The 21,351-nt window shown below is 30.5% G+C and overlaps 1 protein-coding gene across 2 annotated transcripts in view; it reads right to left on the bottom strand.

Annotated features, from left to right (window-relative positions):
- Positions 1-21,351, bottom strand: part of LOC145305204 (homeobox protein cut-like) — an 85,290-nt gene that overhangs the window by 12,385 nt on the left and 51,554 nt on the right. For both annotated transcript variants that reach the window (XM_080146764.1, XM_080146765.1), the window contains exons 6-14: positions 17,908-18,015; positions 13,926-14,031; positions 8,313-8,525; positions 7,861-8,071; positions 7,591-7,638; positions 6,436-6,492; positions 1,384-1,530; positions 786-892; positions 346-453 (exon numbers count right to left, since the gene is read on the bottom strand). In XM_080146764.1, coding sequence (XP_080002890.1) covers positions 346-453; positions 786-892; positions 1,384-1,530; positions 6,436-6,492; positions 7,591-7,638; positions 7,861-8,071; positions 8,313-8,525; positions 13,926-14,031; positions 17,908-18,015 — 1,105 coding nt within the window. The remainder of the gene's footprint in view (positions 1-345; positions 454-785; positions 893-1,383; positions 1,531-6,435; positions 6,493-7,590; positions 7,639-7,860; positions 8,072-8,312; positions 8,526-13,925; positions 14,032-17,907; positions 18,016-21,351) is intronic.

Below are 21,351 nucleotides of genomic sequence, written 5' to 3'. Positions count from 1 at the left end.
TATTGTTTAGGTTAGGCTAAAAATAATCATCTTTCCGACTAACTTAGCTCTGCATAAAATTATTTTCTTCCATCGTGTTCAAAACAAGAATAAATTACCACAAAAATAGTAAAACTCATAGGTTTCCAACTTTGATTATCTATCTTCTTTTATTTATCTACTATCTACCTATCTATCTATTTGAATTCTGGAATACTAGTTGGATTTAGTAAATCTATCATCTAAATATTTTATGTTAGTTACCTGGATAATTGGTAGGATTGTCCAGAAAGTTTCTGATGTCTATCTATCTAGTATCTAACTATTTATCTATCTACATAAATCTCTATCTATCTAAATCCTTACCTGGATTAATGGCTGGATTATCCAGAAAGTGTTTCTGATGGATATCTGGAGATTTGTTGACCTCGCTTAAAATTTTGTTCAACCTCTCTTCATTTCTTTCTTCTTGGTCTAAAAATGAAATATTTAGTAACTAATGTTTTCTATTTTAAGGCATGATAGAATCTTCATATCACTTTCAAACCTTGTAAGAATATTCTTGTATTGGTGAGCTATTATGACATGTATTCCTAGCATAAGGCAAATTTTAAAAAACATTCTACTATTTGTTGACTTTGAGTTAGATATTTTAACCTGACTGTGTTGTAAGAGTTTGTACATGAATGCAATTGTCTTATCCCTTAAGAATAAGATACCTGTCTTAAATTGATGTTTCTATCCACGTGAAGAAACTCTACAAGTCTGCATGTCAGTCTGTCTGCCTGTCTTGTTGAAGTTCTTACCTTGTCTAGCAGCTGAGGCTGAAGACTTGAGTAGTTCTCCTTTCCTTGGGATGAGAGTTTTCAACAACAGGATGGCTTGGTCATCCCACACCCACGCGTGCATCTTTCTATAAAGATAGATAGATATTTATATAGAATATAGATAGATAGATAAATAAATAGATTAAGTACGCAGAATAAGACTGGTAGATAAACAGGTAAATAGATAGATAGATATGAAATAGCCTACTCATATAATTAGATAGATATTAAAATAACCTACCTATAAGAGTCTCTGCCCTTCTCAGTGAGTTTATCCCAAGACTTGGGTTTAGATAAATAGATAGATAGAAATTAAATAACCTACCTATAAGAGTCTCTGCCCTTCTCAGTGAGTTTATCCCAAGACTTGGGTTTAGATAAATAGATAGATAGAAATTAAATAACCTACCCATAAGAGTCTCTGCCCTTCTCAGTGAGTTTATCCCAAGACTTGGGTTTAGATAAATAGATAGATAGAAATTAAATAACCTACCTATATGAGTCTCTGCCCTTCTCAGTGAGTTTATCCCAAGACTTGGGTTTAGATAAATAGATAGATAGAAATTAAATAACCTACCTATAAGAGTCTCTGCCCTTCTCAGTGAGTTTATCCCAAGACTTGGGTTTGGATAAAAGTTCACTAACAGTTCCCTGGGATAAACCAAGAACATATTTAGCAAACAGTCTCTGACCAATATTGTGCACTGATAATAATTCACGAACCCTAAACAAAAAATATTGTATTTATCTGGAAGTGTCCTTCAATTATACTGGTACCAAAAGTCTAATGATTGCATTCTCTCAGACGTTTTTAAAAAAAACAAGGGTGACAACATCCATAAAAGCGAAGCACTGAAACGGTAGGACAAACGGACATTAACACTTGTCTAGTGTCTGAACTGAATAATCAGAATATAAAAGTATCGAAAGAGTCGAATCAAAATTGTAAGTAAATTTGTTGAAAAACTGCTTGATACAGGATAATGTTTTAGACATACTTACATTTTTAGGACTTGATTGTAGAGTTGCTTTGCTTATACTATTGTTCTTTGTTGTCCCAGGAATCAATATACCAAAAATCAGATCAAACGGATAATTAGATCACATAAAAATTTGTTTTTAAAAAAGTAGAAAAATCAACATGTTTAAAATGGACATACGGACATTCTGGTAATGAATATAGAGTTGCTACGCTTTCTAAATCGTACCTAACTACTACAGGAATCATCATGCAATGTTTTAAATCGATAGAACAACTCTAACATGCCTAAATTAACGAATAAAAGCTATCTATCTCGGACGGACGGACGGACGAACGGACCGACCCTAATTATAGAAAAGCTTCGCTTTTAAAAACTTTGGGTACTTGTTGTCTTATCCCTAAAAATCCCTGATTCTAGGAAAGCCTCATTTCTAAAAAGTCTAGAATGAATAGAAGAAACTGTTTGAAAAAGCAACTCATTAATTTTGTACAAGCCTTTAAAGTTCAAGATAATTATTTCTCAACATCAGCAAAAGCTTAAATCATTTTTGTTTTGCTATGAATCTTATTATGGGTGCGAAGCAACCCTATAATTTGTACGTTTTGGGGCCATTCTGGAGGGTTAAAATGTCCTCCACCTAATATGAACAGAGATTTTAAGGGATAATACAATAGACGATAAATCATAATTAATAATATTTTCCAGACTCTAGAATGAAATGTTGGAGAAAAGTTTCAGCGCTGCTAGTTTGAACGGACCATGAAAGATTTTTACTTTGAGTACCAGTATAATCTAAAGTCATATAACCCCTCTATACATGTAATACCTAGTTTAAAGAAACATTTTTTCCCATCCCCCAAATATTAACAGGTAGAATATAAAATAAATTTACCATGTATTATATTGATAAATAGTACCCATCTTTTCAAATACTTGTAGTTAATGGGTGGATATTTTTATATCTTTACAAATATTTTTGGGGGTGTTTGATCAATTACGAAAAGAATTATTCCGCAAATATTACAAATGATTGGAAACTTCATTTTTATATTCTTTTATATGCAAAAATTGCAAGATCAAATTTTAAAATTATGTATTTAAAGGCAGCTAAACCACCATTATGATATTTTTTAATTTAGAAAACAAAAGTTTAATATATAGGATATGATTTATATGCTTTTAAATAGCAAAATATGTAGTTCTGATAGATTTTTAACAGGTAACAGGTATAAAATGTCATTTTTGTATAGGTTTTTTTTGCGGAAACAATGGAACATTATATTTAATATTTATGTTTTTTAAATCTGAGAACTTTCTTATATACTCAGAGAAATAAGGATAAACAAATGGGTTGGGAAATTTATTAAGGATTGATGCCAGAAATATCAAGGGACACTTGTGATACATTTATGTACACTCTCAATCATGACAAACAAAATTATCCCTTAAAATTACTGCTGTTTCGAAATAATTCCTAAGACCTTTACTGAGAGAAGGTTTATGAATTCCGGTATAATTTACAGTTCAATGAGGAAACTAAAAATCATAGCAATTTAAAATTTTTAAATCATAAAATTCTAGGTTTTGTTTATTTGGAATGTTCCTATAACCCTGGTTATATGGCTGATTAGGCTTGATTCATTGCTTTATGGTTCTTTTAAACGGTGCTTTTAAAAATCAAACACATATCAAGTGTTTAGCAAAATCTATATGTAAGCATATTTAGGCCCCAAGGGGCCAACACTAGATTTGATTTTAAAATTTTCATTCTAATATCCGCGGAAAGCTGTCTTTAACTCCTAAATGCTATAATTAACTCTTATTATGATTTGTATTTCTTTAAAATCAAATAATCAAATGAGCTATCTAACAAAATGTCATATCTAGAAATTTATTAACAATATATTATTGTTGCTTCGCTATTTTTGGACAATTTTTTTGTGTAAGATTTCAAAAAACGTTTATTGTATGTATTTAAGAACATTTATTGAATGTATTAAAATATTTAATAAGTTAACAACGTATTTCGCCCACCCAAAAATGCTTTTGTAATCGACCGACCTCAAAGATCCAGGACAGGAATAGTTATTGAGAAAAATAATCTTAATAGACACTCCAAAAAATTCAATAAAAAATCAGTTGGAAAAAGTATATTTTTGTTAAGATAATTTAAGAACAAGTCTTTCAACTTTAAGATCAATTAAATTATTATACCTCATATCCGTTGCTTAAAGAAGACAAAAAGTGCTATGCATAGAATGTTTTATGTACAAGTTTTGTTTTTAAGGGAAATATCTGGATTTTTAATTTTACTAACCTCGGAAATTGTCTACAATTTAATGCGAAAATAACTATTATTATCTAGGTTAAGAATAATTATTCTGCAGAATATCTATCCCTAACTGCCATAGTGAGTGAAAAACAGCTTTTAATATTTTCTTTTTTCCCCTTTAATGTTTCCAAACAAATCTTTTGATTTCAAGGTGGTTAAAAAACTTATTTCCAACTATAAAATAGACAACTAAGCTGTTCTTATGCACAGGGGCTATCCGTCCGTACGTCTGTCCGTCATTTATTTTCAATTATAAAGATGTTGTTCGTTTTTTTCAATCCATCCCTTTTTTAGAGTAAAGCAATATCCCTTTGAAAGCATATGAGTTTTAGGAATGCGATTTTATATTTACCTTTCCCCCCAGGGAGAAAGGGGATAGTAACCCCAAAAAATATACTGGTACCCAAATTTTTGTAACACACACTTTCCTTTAAAGGCTTCAAACTTAAGGTCTGTTATTAGCTCTTAATTTGTTGGTTTAAAAGTAGCAATGTTAAAATCTGAAGACGGGGTAATTTTGTTTGCCATAATTTTGAGTGTACATTTATTGTTTTATCCCATAGGATCCCTGTATTTACCTAACCCCCATTAATTGTAACTACCCGTTTTTCCCCCTATGATTGTACATAAAATACCCCACATGATAGCTTTTTGCTTATGTACAGGGTGAGTCAGAAAAAACTGTGTTTTTCGATTTTCAGAAATAACCAGAAGGAATACAGAAAAAATAATCATATGTCCTTGTTCTCTGTACAAAAGCACATCAAACTTGTAAAAGGTGTTTTTCATTATCTCTAAAAATGCGGACTCTATGATAGGTGTATTGTGTCAAAAAATGCCTTGTGTGAAAAATGTGATCAAGAAAAATTAAAATAACTCATCTATTTTGTATAAAAAAATCTTAAAATTTCAATATTTATTTAGAAAGAGGTCTAAGAAAAGTACTTTAATGAGTTTTAAAGGTGAAATGCTTTTTGGCTCCTCACAAAAGCATTTTTAGAATACTGCAATTTGTCATTTTTTCATATTTCTTGATTGTGATGCATGTGGTTAAAAGAATCTTCTAGTAAAAAGAAAAAAAAAACCTTTTTATTTGACAAAAAAAACTCTTAAGATAAAAAAGTTATCAAGGTTTGAATTTTTTAAATAAAAAGGCCTTTTAGAAACCCAACCCTATTATTATGATGGATTATAACACACAAGTATAATTGATCAAAAGGGGGCGGAGATTTTGGAGATTAAATCCAGTCTTGCATCAAATATAGAGGAAATTTAGGGCGAGGGGGGAGGAATTTAGGTAACAAGATGAAATATTTCCGGTCATGAGCTGGTTTTCTGGTCATGGGGTATTAAATCTTAACAATAGACTACAGCAAAACGTTTGATTTATAATGTGATAATTGAATTTAAATAAATTGTATTTATAAGATGTTGAATAAAAATTTTAATATTTAAAAAATATGTTTGTTTATCTTTTTAGAATGGTAGACATTTTTTGTTATAAATAAATCTACCTAAAAAGTACAAAATACTGGTCGAAAAAGTCATCACACACACTTTTTGAAATCTTTATGCTCTAAAAAACGCCGTTGTTTTCAGAGATATTCAAAAACACCTTTTATAAGTTTAATGTATATTCTTATAGAGAACAAGAACCTATAATTGTTTTTTTCATATTCCTACTGGTTGTATCAGAAAATCGGAAAACTCAGTTTTTTTCTGACTCACCCTGTATGTATGTATAGTTAGAAAAGGTTAATCGCAAAAATAATGATTACAAATAACTTTACTAAATAGTATAACATAGAAAATTGTCTGTCTGTAGGTAATATGAGTTTTACTGACCGATTGGGTCTCCTTTTCATATCTGCTCCTTGTATGTCACGGGATGGTTTTAAGCTATTTCGAGTTGGGGTAAATTTAGGGTCGTACCCCCACATAAATGATCATTTTAAAATTATTAAACAATTCCCCCCCCCCCCCTCCACCCTTTCTTTATTTTATTTGACCTTTCCAGGGCACAGCCAACATAATTAGTAAAATGTGTGTGTTAGTATTAGCAAAAATGCCTCTTTAATTGATGCATAAAACTATTCATTATATCAGACTGGGGGTGTTTTGAAAATAATCAAAATATATTGAAAACTTTTTATTTTCATTTAGTAGTTCTGTATTCAAAAGGTGAAGTAGAAATAGACCCATTTATTGCTTCCCTAAAATGAGTACTAAATCTAAGATCTTTAATTACAAACTATAAACCTTACTTTATATCATAAGTAGTATTTTTTTAAAATCACCACAAAAATTTCTATACCTTCTTGAATCGGCTACCGTATCTATGGGTGAATCAGCGAATTTTTCCATATTGTACCTAAAACAATAAAAAACAGTTTTCTTTTATGATGTAATAATTGAGTTAATTTTATTTTATCTTACATTGTCCTATCCCTGTATCCCTGCTACTATGTTCAAACGTCAATATGGCTAAAGCTGTCAATAAACAAGTTAGCCACGAGTATTGACAGCCAAAATATACCAATATTAGGCGGTGTGCTATCAATACAGCTAAAACCCAGTCAGCTTATTGTCGGGGAGGTGAAAGTGTTGCATTAAAACCAATCATTTTAAGTGATTGAACAATAGATGATAAAATTGTGTACATCCCCAATGATAATGAATCAAATTACCGGATCTGGAGATTAAAATGTACTGTTAAAAAGTTTGAACTCAGCGAGTTTAAACTAATCAATGTAGATTGAATAAAAGTTCCCAGGCTAACGAATATGAGAATGTGTGGTAAAGTTTCCTTTTAAATAATAAAAACATCGATTCCATATTGTGCTATTTGATAAAAATAAACGTTTTTATGTGGACATTGTGAATGAACAGGGTATTGATAAAGGCGTCAATAAGAAGGTTTTCAATACCTATAAATATTATTGGTTTATTTGGTTGGGTGCGCTTGCATTTCCGCATATTTTATCACATCTTCAATGTGTTATATATATATTCTCAATGCCACAAGTATAAATAACTAAGAGAGGTTGTTTTTTAATAGGAGTAAAACAAAGTTGTTAGGGGCAGTTTGTGATATTGTCTTAAAATGCGTTTCTTATGATTTAAAAATGTTAGACTTGTGCGAAAGTGAATGCACAATAAAGACGCAAAAACATCAATGCATTTTAAAAGTAAATATTTTGTAATATATAGAAAATTTTATAAGAAAACTATAGGATAAACTCAGTTTTAAATTCATTCTCAAATACCAACGAAAGAAAGAAATCTACCTAATATATATTACAAGCGGTTTTGCCCCTTCGAAGCCTCTTGATGCACTTTTGGAGGATGGTGGACGGTGGTACCCTACCCAAAAATTGTTATAAACCAACCTTCCCTGGACATATATGAAGCTAGAAGACGGATGTATGTTGGTTATCTATATATTATGTTAAATTATAAAACTTCTTACCGTAGCATTTCATGAAGTCGTTCTTCTAGAGGATCTTCTTTCGGGATTCTAAACATTATATAAACATGACTGAAAAAATCGAGATTGGTGATTTAAAAAAAAAATAATTTTGATCTTATTTGAAACTTTAAGAACAGTAAATTTTTTAACGATTTTCCAGTGAAGTTGAATAAGAGAAATTAGAGAAAAGACATCATTTTAGACCTATGGAAGTACATACAGACACAATGAATCATAGAGAAGCTTCGCTACTAAAAATTGTAAACTTACCTGTTACTAAAAATATTATGTCCTCCACCCAGGGGTGATGACGCAATTGTCGACGCAAACGATTTCGGGGTGATCAGGGGTTGGTGGGGTAGGCTCATTGTGTGGGGCGGCATCACACCCGGGAAGGCGTTCCCAAAATGAGGGCCACCAGAGGGGTTCAGCTGGATGGGGGAGGGCGATTGGTGCCGACTTTTGCTTGGTGACATAGAATCTAAAAATGAATGGTGTTTAATTCTGTACAAGCTACCCATAGCAAATTTAAAGATATGTATTTTCAAAGCTTATCTACTCTATACCTGGGTATATCAGTAGTCATCCGCCCTACTGTACGTCAAACAATTACATCGTAGTACAGTTATTTTTTATATAAGGTAAAATATATGTTAATGTTTGTTTTACTGAGGTGCTTTTGGATTTAAGTTATTCCTATTAAGTTTAAGAACTAAAAATACCTAAATTTCTGTGAGGACTGAACCTATCTGTATCAGGGGTAGAAGACGCCCTGTCCATACCACCCATCCCTCCCTCATGGGGCGGTGCAGGTGAGCTAGCGGGTGACACACCCTCCGGAGGCGGAGATCTGAACTTGTCCTGACCACCTGCCCCAGCCATTAGCTCCAAGTTCTTACGCCAGGAGATCATGGGATCCGGGGAATCTTGTGCGCCTGAAAAGAATCATTTGTTTATGAAACATCTAGTGAGAAAAGTTTGAACTAAATTTCAAATTATACATAGATTCCAAAATCTACCACTGCAAAATTAGATTTAACCATTTACTATGTCTTACTGGAACAACACACACATCTTGCTACTTTTAGTAATGCACACAAAAGCATATTTTACTTATTATAGATATACAATTGATTTTTTGCCCTCTACTTAATTCCTTACCAAAAGTGTAACTTGATCATGCCTTATAAGAAAAGAAAATCACTCTTAAAAGTTTTTTTTACTGAAAGGTTTTCTCTTTTTTTTGAGAATTAATTATTTATATTTATTTGTATAAATGTCTGTATGCTTATCTGCCTTAAAGTTTTTTCATTTGTCTCTATGTCTATCTGTATGTCTGTTTGTCCCTTTGTTTGTCCATCTATTCTTTATCAATCTGTCTGTTTCATGTCAATCTGTTTGTCTGTCCGTCTGTCCGTCTGTCTTATATCATTCTGTTATGTTGGTCTGTCTTTCTATTTGTTGTCAATTTATATTTATTTGCTCAAAATCAGAATCTTTTTAGAGTAAAGGCATTCATAGCTAAGAAGTTGTACAAACAAAAATGCAAGACAAGTGACAAAGTATCAACAAAAAAATAATATAAAATAATTCCTCTTTAAAATATTCTATATTTGTAACTTGAAAATGATAATGAGTTTTCTATCATAAATGGAAAAGAAAGCAAAAATGGCTTAAAACCGTTCAATTCCAAGTGATTTTAATAGAAATATTCTCCCTCTGTGAACATTCAGTGAGAAAGGAAAAGGGATTAACTTAAATCAATTTCTTTAACAAAAAAAGGATTATTTTTCAGGGATAAACGAAGTTTTTATCCAAAAGAATTTATATTATTGATAAAAAATATTATTAATATGTTTTTAAATTTAATTTACAACCCTTATTTCCCCTACAAAGGCAAAATCTCTAGGCAATATTATTTAGCTTTTATTACCATATCCCTAAATTCTTGATACTTATAGTAAAAAGTGCCTGCTAACCCTTTTTTGAATCGGATAAGCATTCTTAAATTATTTTAAGATATTAATAAAAAATTTCTTTAATAGCCTAAAACCATCCAGGAGCTATAAGATGGAGCTTCTCAAAAATGGGACATTTATGATTTAATAAGATCAGCGTATAGAGAGATTTTAGAGGACAGACAAAAAAATTCCAACTTATTTTAGTATTTCAATATTTGCTCGAATACGATTACATCATCAAGTAAAAGTTGTAGCAAGAACAATTCGGTCAACAAGGGGCGCAGCATTGCCACCCTGACAAAAATTTGTTTTTAGAGAAAGTACAGTCATAATATATAAGTAATTTTTTAAGAATTATTAAGATAAAGTCAAAATTAACATCTTTTACAGAACTTTTTGTACATTTGAAATATTTATCAATTTAAAGCATAAGGAAATTTTTTAAATACTTACGTAAACAAGGAAAACTAAGTGAATTACATGAACAAACATAGTGACCTACGCACTGACCCATAATTATATCGTAGCTACGCTACTAAAAAAGTTTGCATTTATTTTAGTTTAAAATGTATCTGATTACTACTATGTACCTTGATGCTCCAATTAACTTTGCATCATGTCATTTTTGAATATTTGTATGCGCGGCCATTTATTATTATAATTCAAATATTCAATACTAGCTGTGACTCCCCTGGAGGCATCTAGGAGAACTTTATGGACTCTCCACTCTCAATTTATGAAAACAAAGGTAAAAAATATTTGAGAGTAGGTTTTTTTCCAAGAGTTTCTCAAAATGGTTATATAACCTTCCCTGAAGAACCATCAGACAAAAACAATTAAATCGACATTGAGTGCAAAGTGCAGTTCTGCTTAGGGTTAAATATATTCTAAGAAAACTATTTAGCAATTTTAATTTTGTCGTCTGAGTTTTTTTTTATCTATATTTAGAAATGAAAATATTTGTATATTATAAGTTGTATTTTTAAGGCTCGATAGCTGTGACTTTAATCGTATAAAGCTTCTACTGTAGATACAATGGCCGCTTTATCCAAGCTGCTATAGACAATATGCATTGTTTTGCTTTGATTTTAAATACAGAAAAAATATAATAAATTGAAAATAGTTTTACTTAAAATATAAAATGTACATTTCTGTAGTCCATGTATATAAAATTTTGCTTGGGTATCTTGACTATGAATCTAGTGATATGTCAATGCCCAGTATTTGCTCATGCATACTCAGGGCTTCAGGACCAGCAGGGATTTTAAGGGATAAGACAATGTATGTTATATTGATGTACATGCCCAATGATGGTAAGAAATACCCTTTTGTTTTAAGATTATTGGTTGAAAAATTTAAACACTGCTAGTTTACCTAAGTACCCAAAGTTTAAAAGCTAACAAATGAGAGAAAGTGTTTATAAAGCTGTGGATGCATGTATAATTTACTGTCTAAATGTCCACTTCTTCCCTGCGTATCTTAGGGTATAGATAGTGTGTGTTATCAATTCCGCATAATGTAACCTCAAAATAGTGTTTCATATTCGCAAATAGAAACAATAGCAATTGCAATAGCAAAGCAGAAGTTTTTTCATTGTGGAAATATGAAAAGGGGGAGGTGGAAGGTTATTGCTATTTTAGTAGTATGCAGTTCTGATAATTTGATCATGCAATACAATTGCGGAAACGAATACACACCATATATCTTAGAGATAGCATAATAGTCACTTACAAAGTATAAACAAAGTAAGACAAAATAAATAATACCAAAGATCTATGACTAGGGACCTTAAGGGATAAGACAATTATGATAAATTAAATGACGCGATACAACCAAATCAAGATCCAATTAAGGATCTTAAACGTTTTTGGCCAACGAATAAAGGACATTAAACGTATTTAACATTATGGGGACACTTTAAATTTAACGTCCAATGTCCCCTTTCTCCCAGGATATCAATATTTCAATTTAAAAAAAAAACGATCTAGGCATAATTGCCTATCTATAAGCAGTATTTACTCAATGTCCCACTTTCAGAGTATCATATTTCGGCAAAAACTCTTTTTCGTCTTTATAAAGTTGACATTCCTTAGACTGTTTTATACGTGGATAAAATTTCTTCAATTAGTGGAATTTTATCTTAGGAGGATTAGTTTTTTCTTTTCTTTTTTTGCCTTGCAACTGAAATCCTAAAAATACAATTGTATCTTTGTTTAGCTTTAACTGTAGAACAAGGCCGATTAAGTCCAATAAAAACAACGCTTTTAAAATATTCGGCTAAATAAAGTGTTAGTTAATTTAAATAAAAGAGAGAGTGGGAGAGAGAGATAGAGAAGGGACAAAGAGAGAAATATAGAAAGATAGAAAAAGTGATAAGAGAAAGAGAAAGAAAGGAGGAAAGACAGAAAAAGTGATAAAGATGTGAAGAAGCCCAAAATACCTAACTTTTGCACCACGTCGTCTTCCTGTGACGTCATATTCTCCATCTCTTTTTTGGGGATTTTCTTTCCCACTTCTCCTCTCATCTCTCTCATTTATGACGTCACAGGAAGACGACGTGGTGTAAAAGTTGTCGTCAAGGAAAGATAAAGAAAGATTCCTAAAAGGATAGATATAAAAAGATCCAAAGAGTACTATAGATACAAAAAGACAGACAGACACATTCAATTAAAATGTTTCTTCACTTTAAAAATTTTTAGAAAATTGTCACTTGCAGTAATTTTTAATATAAAAAGATAAAAACAATTTTATACAAAAGTAGCGCATCATTATGGGTCGACAACAGACATGGATGACAACATCCAAAAAGTGAAGCTCTAAAATCTGATAGAAGGGCAAACAATGTTCAGAATATTAATTTATAATTTTAAACAAAATTGTATATAAATTTGTTGCAAACATGTATAAATACAGGATTCTATTAAATGATTTACTAACACTCCTTGGACTAAAATAACGATAAGAGATATCCGCTAAGGACGTGCGGACGGAGATACCTAGAAAAACTTAATTGAAAATAAAAATATTTTGCAGTTTCAAATATACAGACACTTAAAAGTAGCTGCACTACTGAGTAAAATCAAATATTAATAGAGAAAGAGAAAGATATATCTATCTCTATTTACTTTATCTATGTTTTTATATTGAGCAAAAAGGTTTAAAATTTAGTCAATCATCTCAATACTTATTGTCATTTCACTTCAAACATGGAAAAATATTCTATTATGTAAAGTAGTGATGTTAGTTTGTTTGTCTGTTAAGATCTCGTGTACCACTTAGGAAAGCTTTTTAAAGGTCATGGGATGGGAGGTAATTATAGGGAGTGGAGGGGAAGTCCGAAGTCGACCCCTCTAAATACAATGAAAAATAGAAGGGGGAAGGGGAGTGGGTTATTTTATTTAAGGGCTAATTCTTATGGGAGGGCTGTGGTACCCTCCCCCAAAATAGATAGAAACCTTCCGAGAACCTTCATTGTAAAGGAAGACCATATCGCCTGAGCGGTTAGCGAGATCAAATCAAAATACAGACAGGTTCATAAACATCCTGTTACTTGAGGTTTGTTTGATTTATTGAATCTAATTCTCCATCTTTGATCATTTCACACCCTTAACGTTAAAATGATAAGAAAAAGGTTTCATAAAACATTAATATAATATATACTTATGGGAAGATCAAGTCCAGTTTTTCTTCCAAAAGTAAATTATGTTTAGCTCTTGAACAATCTTCTTACCCTATAACGTAGTTGATCCCACTTAGTGTAAAGTATTAAATAAAAAGCTATGACTTGTCAATTATTTTGGTATTGTACCAATGGTCATGGATTAATCGGATAGAGCAACCAAATAAAAATATTAAATAACACCAATGTAACAATAATCTGATGTAGCTTTGGGTTAATAATGTACAAAAAGCACAACTCACTTTAATGCGCAAGAAAGTTCTGTTTCAAGATCCAAAAATGAATTGTATTACACAAAAATATGCCATCGACAAGCAATATTAGTTTTCTTTAGATGAAATATCCCTATAACAGTGAGTGCTTTAAAAATGTCAATAGAAGTTCTTTCAACGTCTTCTTTATTAATTTAATTGATAAAAACTTTTAAGACGGGATAAATATGATTTTATAATCCAAATGTATACTTTTATCTATCTTTTTCTTTCGCTTGATATATCCATTTATTTCACTCGCCCTCTCTCTTTAATTATCAATCTATCTATCTAAATATATAATCTTTTTTCTCCCTCCTTATTTTCTCTTTCTCTATATTTCTCGGTATCTCACTAACTATCTATCTATCTCTCTATCCCTCTGTCTCTCTCTCTCTCTCTATCATTTTATTTTATTCCTAAAAATATTTATTAAACACCTACCTTGTAAATCTGCAATAGCCTGAAGAACATTGTTAGGTTTAGCCCCCGCAAGGTTTAGGATCATCTTCATACGGATCTGGTGCTGCAGGCTTTCCACTATGCTTGTCTAGATAGATATACAGATAAATAGATAGATGGATAGATGGATAGATTGATAGATGGATAGATGGATAGATGGATAAATGGATAGATGGATAGATGGATAGATGGATAGATGGATAGATGGATAGATGGATAGATGGATAGATGGATAGATGGATAGATGGATAGATGGATAGATGGATAGATGGATAGATGGATAGATGGATAGATGGATAGATGGATAGATGGATAGATGGATAGATGGATAGATGGATAGATGGATAGATGGATAGATGGATAGATGGATAGATGGATAGATGGATAGATGGATAGATGGATAGATAGATAGATAGATAGAAAATAGATAGATAGATGTATAAAAAATAAATAGATAAATTTATTTCTTTTACATTACAAATGACAAATCAAACACTTGTTATCCTTTACTCGCGTCAATGCACAATAATTTATTTGCTAAATAGATAGATAGCCTAATAAGATCGATTGTTTGATAGCAAGAAAAGACATCGAGAAATGATTCATTTGCTAACCTTTTTCCTAGTTAATAATGTTTAATTACTATTCTCATAATAAAGATAGAAAACAATGTTTTATGCTATCAAGATTCGGACAATTATACAACCAACTAAAATTTGATTATTGTGAATTTGACAAAATTATTACCTAATAAACTTTTAAGCAAGACAACTAATTGAAATGTAGATTGTTGCACTTTTGACAAAATTTAAAGAAAAACATATGAAAATATTTTCTTGAGGGTTTATTCCTCCACTTCTTTTATCGAAATAGCCTAAAATATACTATTTAAGGCTTTTTACCCAATTTCAAAGTTTCTCTGGACAAATTTGATCTCTTGTCAATAGAATTAACTTTTATTTCAGTGGTTAAATTTCCGTCTACTATGTATGTAGCATTTGTATACTCTGAAGAAATCCAATAACTTTTTGTTTTAATATTTACTATAATTATAGACTACAAAACTTATTTATAATCAAGGAATGGTCACAAATATTCTAAAAACAAAAACGATTATGTCCATAAATAGCGAAGAAATAATAAACTACCAATACTTTAATATAAGGTGTAATTTAAGAACACATTTTTTTACCTAATGCATGTCTTATTTTTTTATATTTTTATAAATCAAGTCTCTTTTTTTTTGTTTTTCTTATATCTCTCTCTCTCTATCTCTCTCCTTTTCTGTTTCCCTATCACTTTTTCCTTTCTCTTTCTCTTTATCTCTCCCTTTCTTACTTTTTCTCTATCTTTATTATATCTATCAGACGACTATCATTATACAGATTACAGATATCATTAAAATTCGATCAATCAAGAAAATAAATTTAGGTTTTTAATGAAACTTATTTGTAAGCAACAAAGATACTCTACAAATTATCCGTCTGCCTATCTGTTTCATGATCTTAATATACAAATCAGTAATTTCATTCAATTAAAAATTCACAACAAGTAAAAGTATTTAAGACACATTTCTTAAGGTTGAAAATAAAGAGGAGGGGGGGGGGGTGGTTACCCACTAGATTCATGAGGAAATGTACCATTTTCCTTTCCTTCGCCCCTTTAATTGTTCTACTAAATCTTTAAATCTTCAAATTTGCTTCGTTTACATTGCTATCAAAACACATAATTGTTCTTGTTAATAAAACTTACTTGTGCTGTTGTGTTAAATTAAACACCCCATACAATACTTTGTGGTTTTACTATTTACAGGCAGGGAGCGGACAATTGGAATGTAAATTATATTGGTACCCAAAGTTTTATAAACACGTTCTATCATTGGTTACATTTTGATAGGACTGTGTTTAAACTGTTTAACGATAAATGTTAATTTACATAAGGAGTAATTTTGTTTATCATTATTGGGGTTGTAATTAAATGTCTTATCCCTGTAACTCCCTGAATTGTGCCGACTTGTTTATATTGTGTCCATGATTATTGAGTTTATATTTTAGTAATACAATTATTGACCTAAACAAACTTACCACAAACAACAGGGATGTGCCATTGGAAAATAAAATGTTTTTCCTTAAAATTTATTAAAAATATGCTCTTGAATGGCCATAATATTTTATGGAGAAGTCTTACAGGCGTAAGGACGTTCAAACCTCAGTTATGCAGTTGCTTTGTTATTAATAACGGATTTGAGGATATTAATTGAATGAAGACCATTCTTTTGTCGTATCCCTCTATCCTTGAAATAATTATGATTTTGATAAACAACTTTTGGACGAAAGAAGAAAACTTTTCTTTTGGAGGCCGTTTTCTTGATTTTTATTTGGCATATAACATTCAGCAGACAAAATATCCTTGCATAGCACGTCCTTTGTCTAAAAGTCTTAATTAAGATGGTTTTGTACTGGGAGATTTATATTTAGTCTTGAAATGTTTCAAATAAGATCTCATAAATGTCTTGGTATTTAACTATCTAGTGCCTATATGACTTTATTGGTTTATGTCAAAATTATGCTATTTAATAAAAGTGGTTATATCTGAATATTAAGAAAAAATACAAAAAAAATTAACATTTGTAATATTTTTTTAATCTTCATAAAAAATATAAAGCTATTCTATTAATAACATTAATACTACAATCTTTTGTTCAGTTAAAAACAGCAATAACGTTTACCAAAATGTTTTGAAGTTTTTAAGAAAGTGGCCTCCCAATACTGCAGTCTCAAAATTTATTGATTGGCTGAGTTTTTGCGGAGCTTTTATTGATGGATCACAGACAATAGGGAATTATTAAACAACTTGAAGCAAAGTGTATTTACATAACAGCCAATTAATATCTAACATTACAGCTAATAAAAGCATGTCAAAGCTGTAAGATAACTACTATTAGCAAGGAGATAGGAAACATAGGACTATACATTATACTGGTACCCAAAGCTTCAGAAATTTGTATTCTTATTTGTTGGCTTAAAAACTTTTTAAACGAAACCTTTATTTAATCTTGCTTGGTTGGTTAAAACTATCATTGTTCAAACTTTCAACATTTTTTAGATCTACACAAGGGGTAATTTTATTTATCATTAAAGGGAATGAACATAAATTTATAGTCCATTGTCTTATACCTTATGATGACTGATTAGAAGCAGAATTAAATCATAATACGACCTAAAATTATTGATCTGTATTTTTGTAAGAACACTATAAACAACAATATCTGAAGATATGTAGCAAAATATAAAATAGATATTCTTCCCAGGGATCTAAAGAGATAAGACAATGATAGATAAATTTTTTTAATAACACCATTTTAAACAAAATTACCCCTTCTGTAATAAGATTATTGGTTGGATAGTTCGGACACTGATGGTTCATACATCCTACTTAAGATTTGATAAAACTTTCAAACCCATTAGATTAGAAAATGTGGTTATACAACTTTGGGGACCTCTAATAGTTTTTTTTTATTCATGAGCCTAACTACTTATGGAAGTTATCATCTTTGTTTTTAGAATATTTTACTGTTTCTGAACAGGAAAAGAAAAATAAGAGAATAATTCTTAATAAAATATGATGTTTTTCAAAAAGATTTATAAATTTTCAATATATCTTAATCTATTATTTGAAACTCCCAAAACTAAAGAATATACATATTTCTTTAAATGGAACCTGTACATTATTGCGTTTTATTTATATATTGTAAGATAAAGTTTTCAAAATAGCGTTAATTGGTAGATATTGGTTTCTATGAGTTATGTTAGTGTGTTAAAGACCATAGTTGAGAACAACATTAAACTAGAGGTATGGTTCCTGAAACAATATGACACAGTAAATTCACAAGTACATCTATTAAGATCTAAGGTTAATAGACAATAAAGCTATAATAGAATGGTCCTATCTACTTGAAACTCACCTTATCTGCCAGTTCTTGTCTGAGTTTGTTGATGGTCTGCTCAGTCTCCTGCTGGAGGGAGGACAGAGTCTCCTGGAGCTTGGATACCTGGCTGGACAAGGTGCTCACCTGGAGAAATAAAATAGGTGTAGTGATTAATTATCAGGGATCTAAAGGGATAAGACAATTTATCCTAAGATGGAAATTGATAGAAAATGATGGAAATAAAAGAAAAAATAGATACTGATAGCTTGGAACCAAACAATTAACGAATAATATTTTTTCATAAAACTTTGGGTACCAGTGTAATTTACAGTCCAATGTCCAATCTCTCCCTGTTAAATAAGATATCAATGATTACAGGTTAAAAATTAGAATAAATTGAGAATTATTATGTAATAAATAGGAAGAGTGGGCTTTACTTAGTGGAAAACAAATACATTTAGTTTTTCTAACTGTCCTATCTTAGTACCCTTGGTATTACTCAAAATTAAATTGCCTAAGTGTGAAAAAGTAAAGAAATGGCGAAAGAAAAGTACGAGTATGTCCAAAAGTTTTTTTTCACTTTCAGACTTTCAGCATCATATAAAGAATTATTTTTACGTATACACGTCTAGTAATTGCACAAAAGCTAAAGAAAGATTGCTATAAGACAAAGGAATCATTACAGACATACCAACCAACCCAATAATATCAATTTATAGAGTAGCTTCTCTACTAAAAGAGAAAAATGGAGGTGCCAAGAGAAAGGAGTAAAAAATGGGAGTAGTGTTAGAAAAAAGAGGAGAAAAAAGGAGAGAGTTAGAACGAGCATAAAAGAGCTCTAAAATGTCATCTTTAGATGACAAGACATTTTAATGCATAAAAGCTTACGAAAATTTTCAAACTTTTTCATCGTGGATTTAAAAAAGACAGAGTGGAAATTTTCTTATTTGTAATTATATAGTTTAACGAACTCCCCCCCCCCCCTCCCCATAAAGATTTTTTGAGATTGACATTTCCCACAAAACCCGCTGAACCCGGATATAATTTTTTTTATGAAAATCCCCCATTCATTTTTCATAAAAATGTTCGTGTTTATTAGTGGTTAAAAGGGCATAGAAGAAAATGGTGCGAGCAACATTTTTATAATTTCTCTTTATACTTTGCGAAATGGAGTTAGAGAAAATTTATTTATAACAAGGGTGGCAACGTCCATTAAAAACTTTACATACAAGACCATCAGACAAACGTACATTAGGAAATATTATAGAGAGAAGGGACAATGGGCTGTTCATATTCGTTGGCTTAAAAACTTTGAGTGAGTGTCTAAACCAGCCTCTAATTTCAAGGGGTAATTTTGTGCATCATCCTTAGGGATGTACATAATTTTATCGGTCATTGTCTCATCGCTTTAAATCCATAATAAAAAAAACTCTTTTAATATTCAATATTATTTAGAAGTCTGATCTTAAATTTTGTTAAAATCTACAAGGGTTAATCCCAAAATCTATAAAATTATCAAATAAAAAAGGGATTATTAAACAAATATAAAATACAAATTTTTAAACGTTTAATCGTTTTAAAAAACACTTTGTTCCACATTTTTAGCTGGCTTCACTCTTACAGCGTTGCTAATTTAAAATAATCCATTTAAATAAAATATCTAAACTTAAAATTCTATGAATCAATTTAAACTGAAAAGGATTGTTTATTGTGAAATAACCATGAAGTTAGAAAAAGTGAAACCATAAAAAGTAGCAATAACACAATAAAAGAATTTTTTATTGTGTTATTTAATTTTTAACATTTTTATTAATAACAAAAAGGTTTTATTAGTTATTGATAAATAATGTTCAGGTAGGACAAACGACTTACGGACCGTCCTAATATATATAGCAGCTGTGCTACTGAAAAAAAGCTTTTTTTATGATTTAGTCCTTTTTTATTGTTTAAATTTCTTTGAACCTTGTAAAATTTTGATTAATTACACATGTTTTAAAATAAATCAGTCTGGACTTTGAGTGGACTTGAATGTTCTATAGAAGTTATTCATTCTGAAATTTAATTTTGGCTTCTCTCCTAGCATCAAGGGGATTAGTATTCGAGATGGATTAAAGACTATAATTTAGCTTAAAAAGTGGCCTGAAACTGAAATCATATAAAAATATCAAGGTTTTTGTCTGTAGCTTAAGTATTCAATAACTACTGATCCAATTGGTTATTCCTTTTAAGGAAGCTTCATATCGGTCCCGGGAAGGTTTTAGGCTATTCATTTTTCGAATCTAAACTTTATATATAAGGGCGATTAGTTTTTTTTCATGTTCTACCGATATGAAGAAAAAAATAAATGTTTTTTTTTTTTCTTGAAATATTTAAATATATAGTAAATAATTGTAGAACGTAATATTAGCTTAAGTAAATAGAAGGCAAGTCATATGTACACCATAAAAAGGAGAAAAAAAATAAAAAGGGTTTTTAAAAGGGGTAAAAGCTCAATAAAATTATAGAAAGATGTGAAGTTACGGTGAGTCAGAAAAAGTCCTAGAAAAAAACTGCTATGGCTAATTTTTCCTTGAATTCAAATAGACAAATTCGGTGAAAAACTTGAGGATTTTTGGGTTTTATGTAAAGGGTAGCGGAGAAAAAAACCTAGGGTCAGACTTACTGGCATTTTAAAACAATTAACCATAAAAAAATTAGTTTTTAGTATAAACTTACATATTATGAGAGTCACTTATATTAGTAAAACACTGATAAAATGTACAAAAAATAATGTTTTTTTTTGTGTTTTATAATGAATTGTCCTTTTTATAAAAGCGAAGCTACTTCTTAATTTCAAATGTCCTTTCATTCATGTTTTTCTCAGTTTCTATTCAAGATAGAGGGCTGAATGAAAATTATACATCTGTGGAAAATATACAATTTTATTTGGTGGCTATTTAAGATAAAGTCTTTTCTTTTGTTGAAAGAATCCATTTACTAATGAACATTCATTATGTAAGTAAATTTTGACCGCTTGTTGATTTGTTTTAGGCTTTGCTATTGATGTTTGTTGTCATCCTTGTTACCCCTTTCATTTTTAACAACATTGCTCATAAATGATTATAATCTGATGATTGAAGCCATATTTTCTTTGATTCAGGGATCACGTGCAGTTTAGTAGAACGTGTAAATGCTTGTGCCCAAAGTTTTATAACCGAGTTAACTAATTTGTTGGCTTAAAAACTTTGGATGCTTCATTGAATTTTAATTAATTGGTTCCAAACAATTTCTACAAATGATTTTCATCTTCAGAAGGAGTAATTCCTTTTCTCGTTTTTATTCGAATCGGGTGAATAGGAACCGGTTCTCATCCATACGAAAAAACTATGTCTAGCATCGTATTATATCCAGCTTTCTACGAATATAAAAATGTACAATCATAAGATTAAAACCAGTTTTTTTAGCCGATGCCTTCGGCACCTCGGGGCTATAAACCGGTTT

Source organism: Acartia tonsa, chromosome 14 (genome assembly GCF_053477335.1).
Source record: "Acartia tonsa isolate MP-2025a chromosome 14, ASM5347733v1, whole genome shotgun sequence".
Classification (NCBI taxonomy): Eukaryota; Metazoa; Arthropoda; class Copepoda; order Calanoida; family Acartiidae; genus Acartia; species Acartia tonsa.
This window is presented reverse-complemented; position numbering and strand designations above follow the sequence as displayed.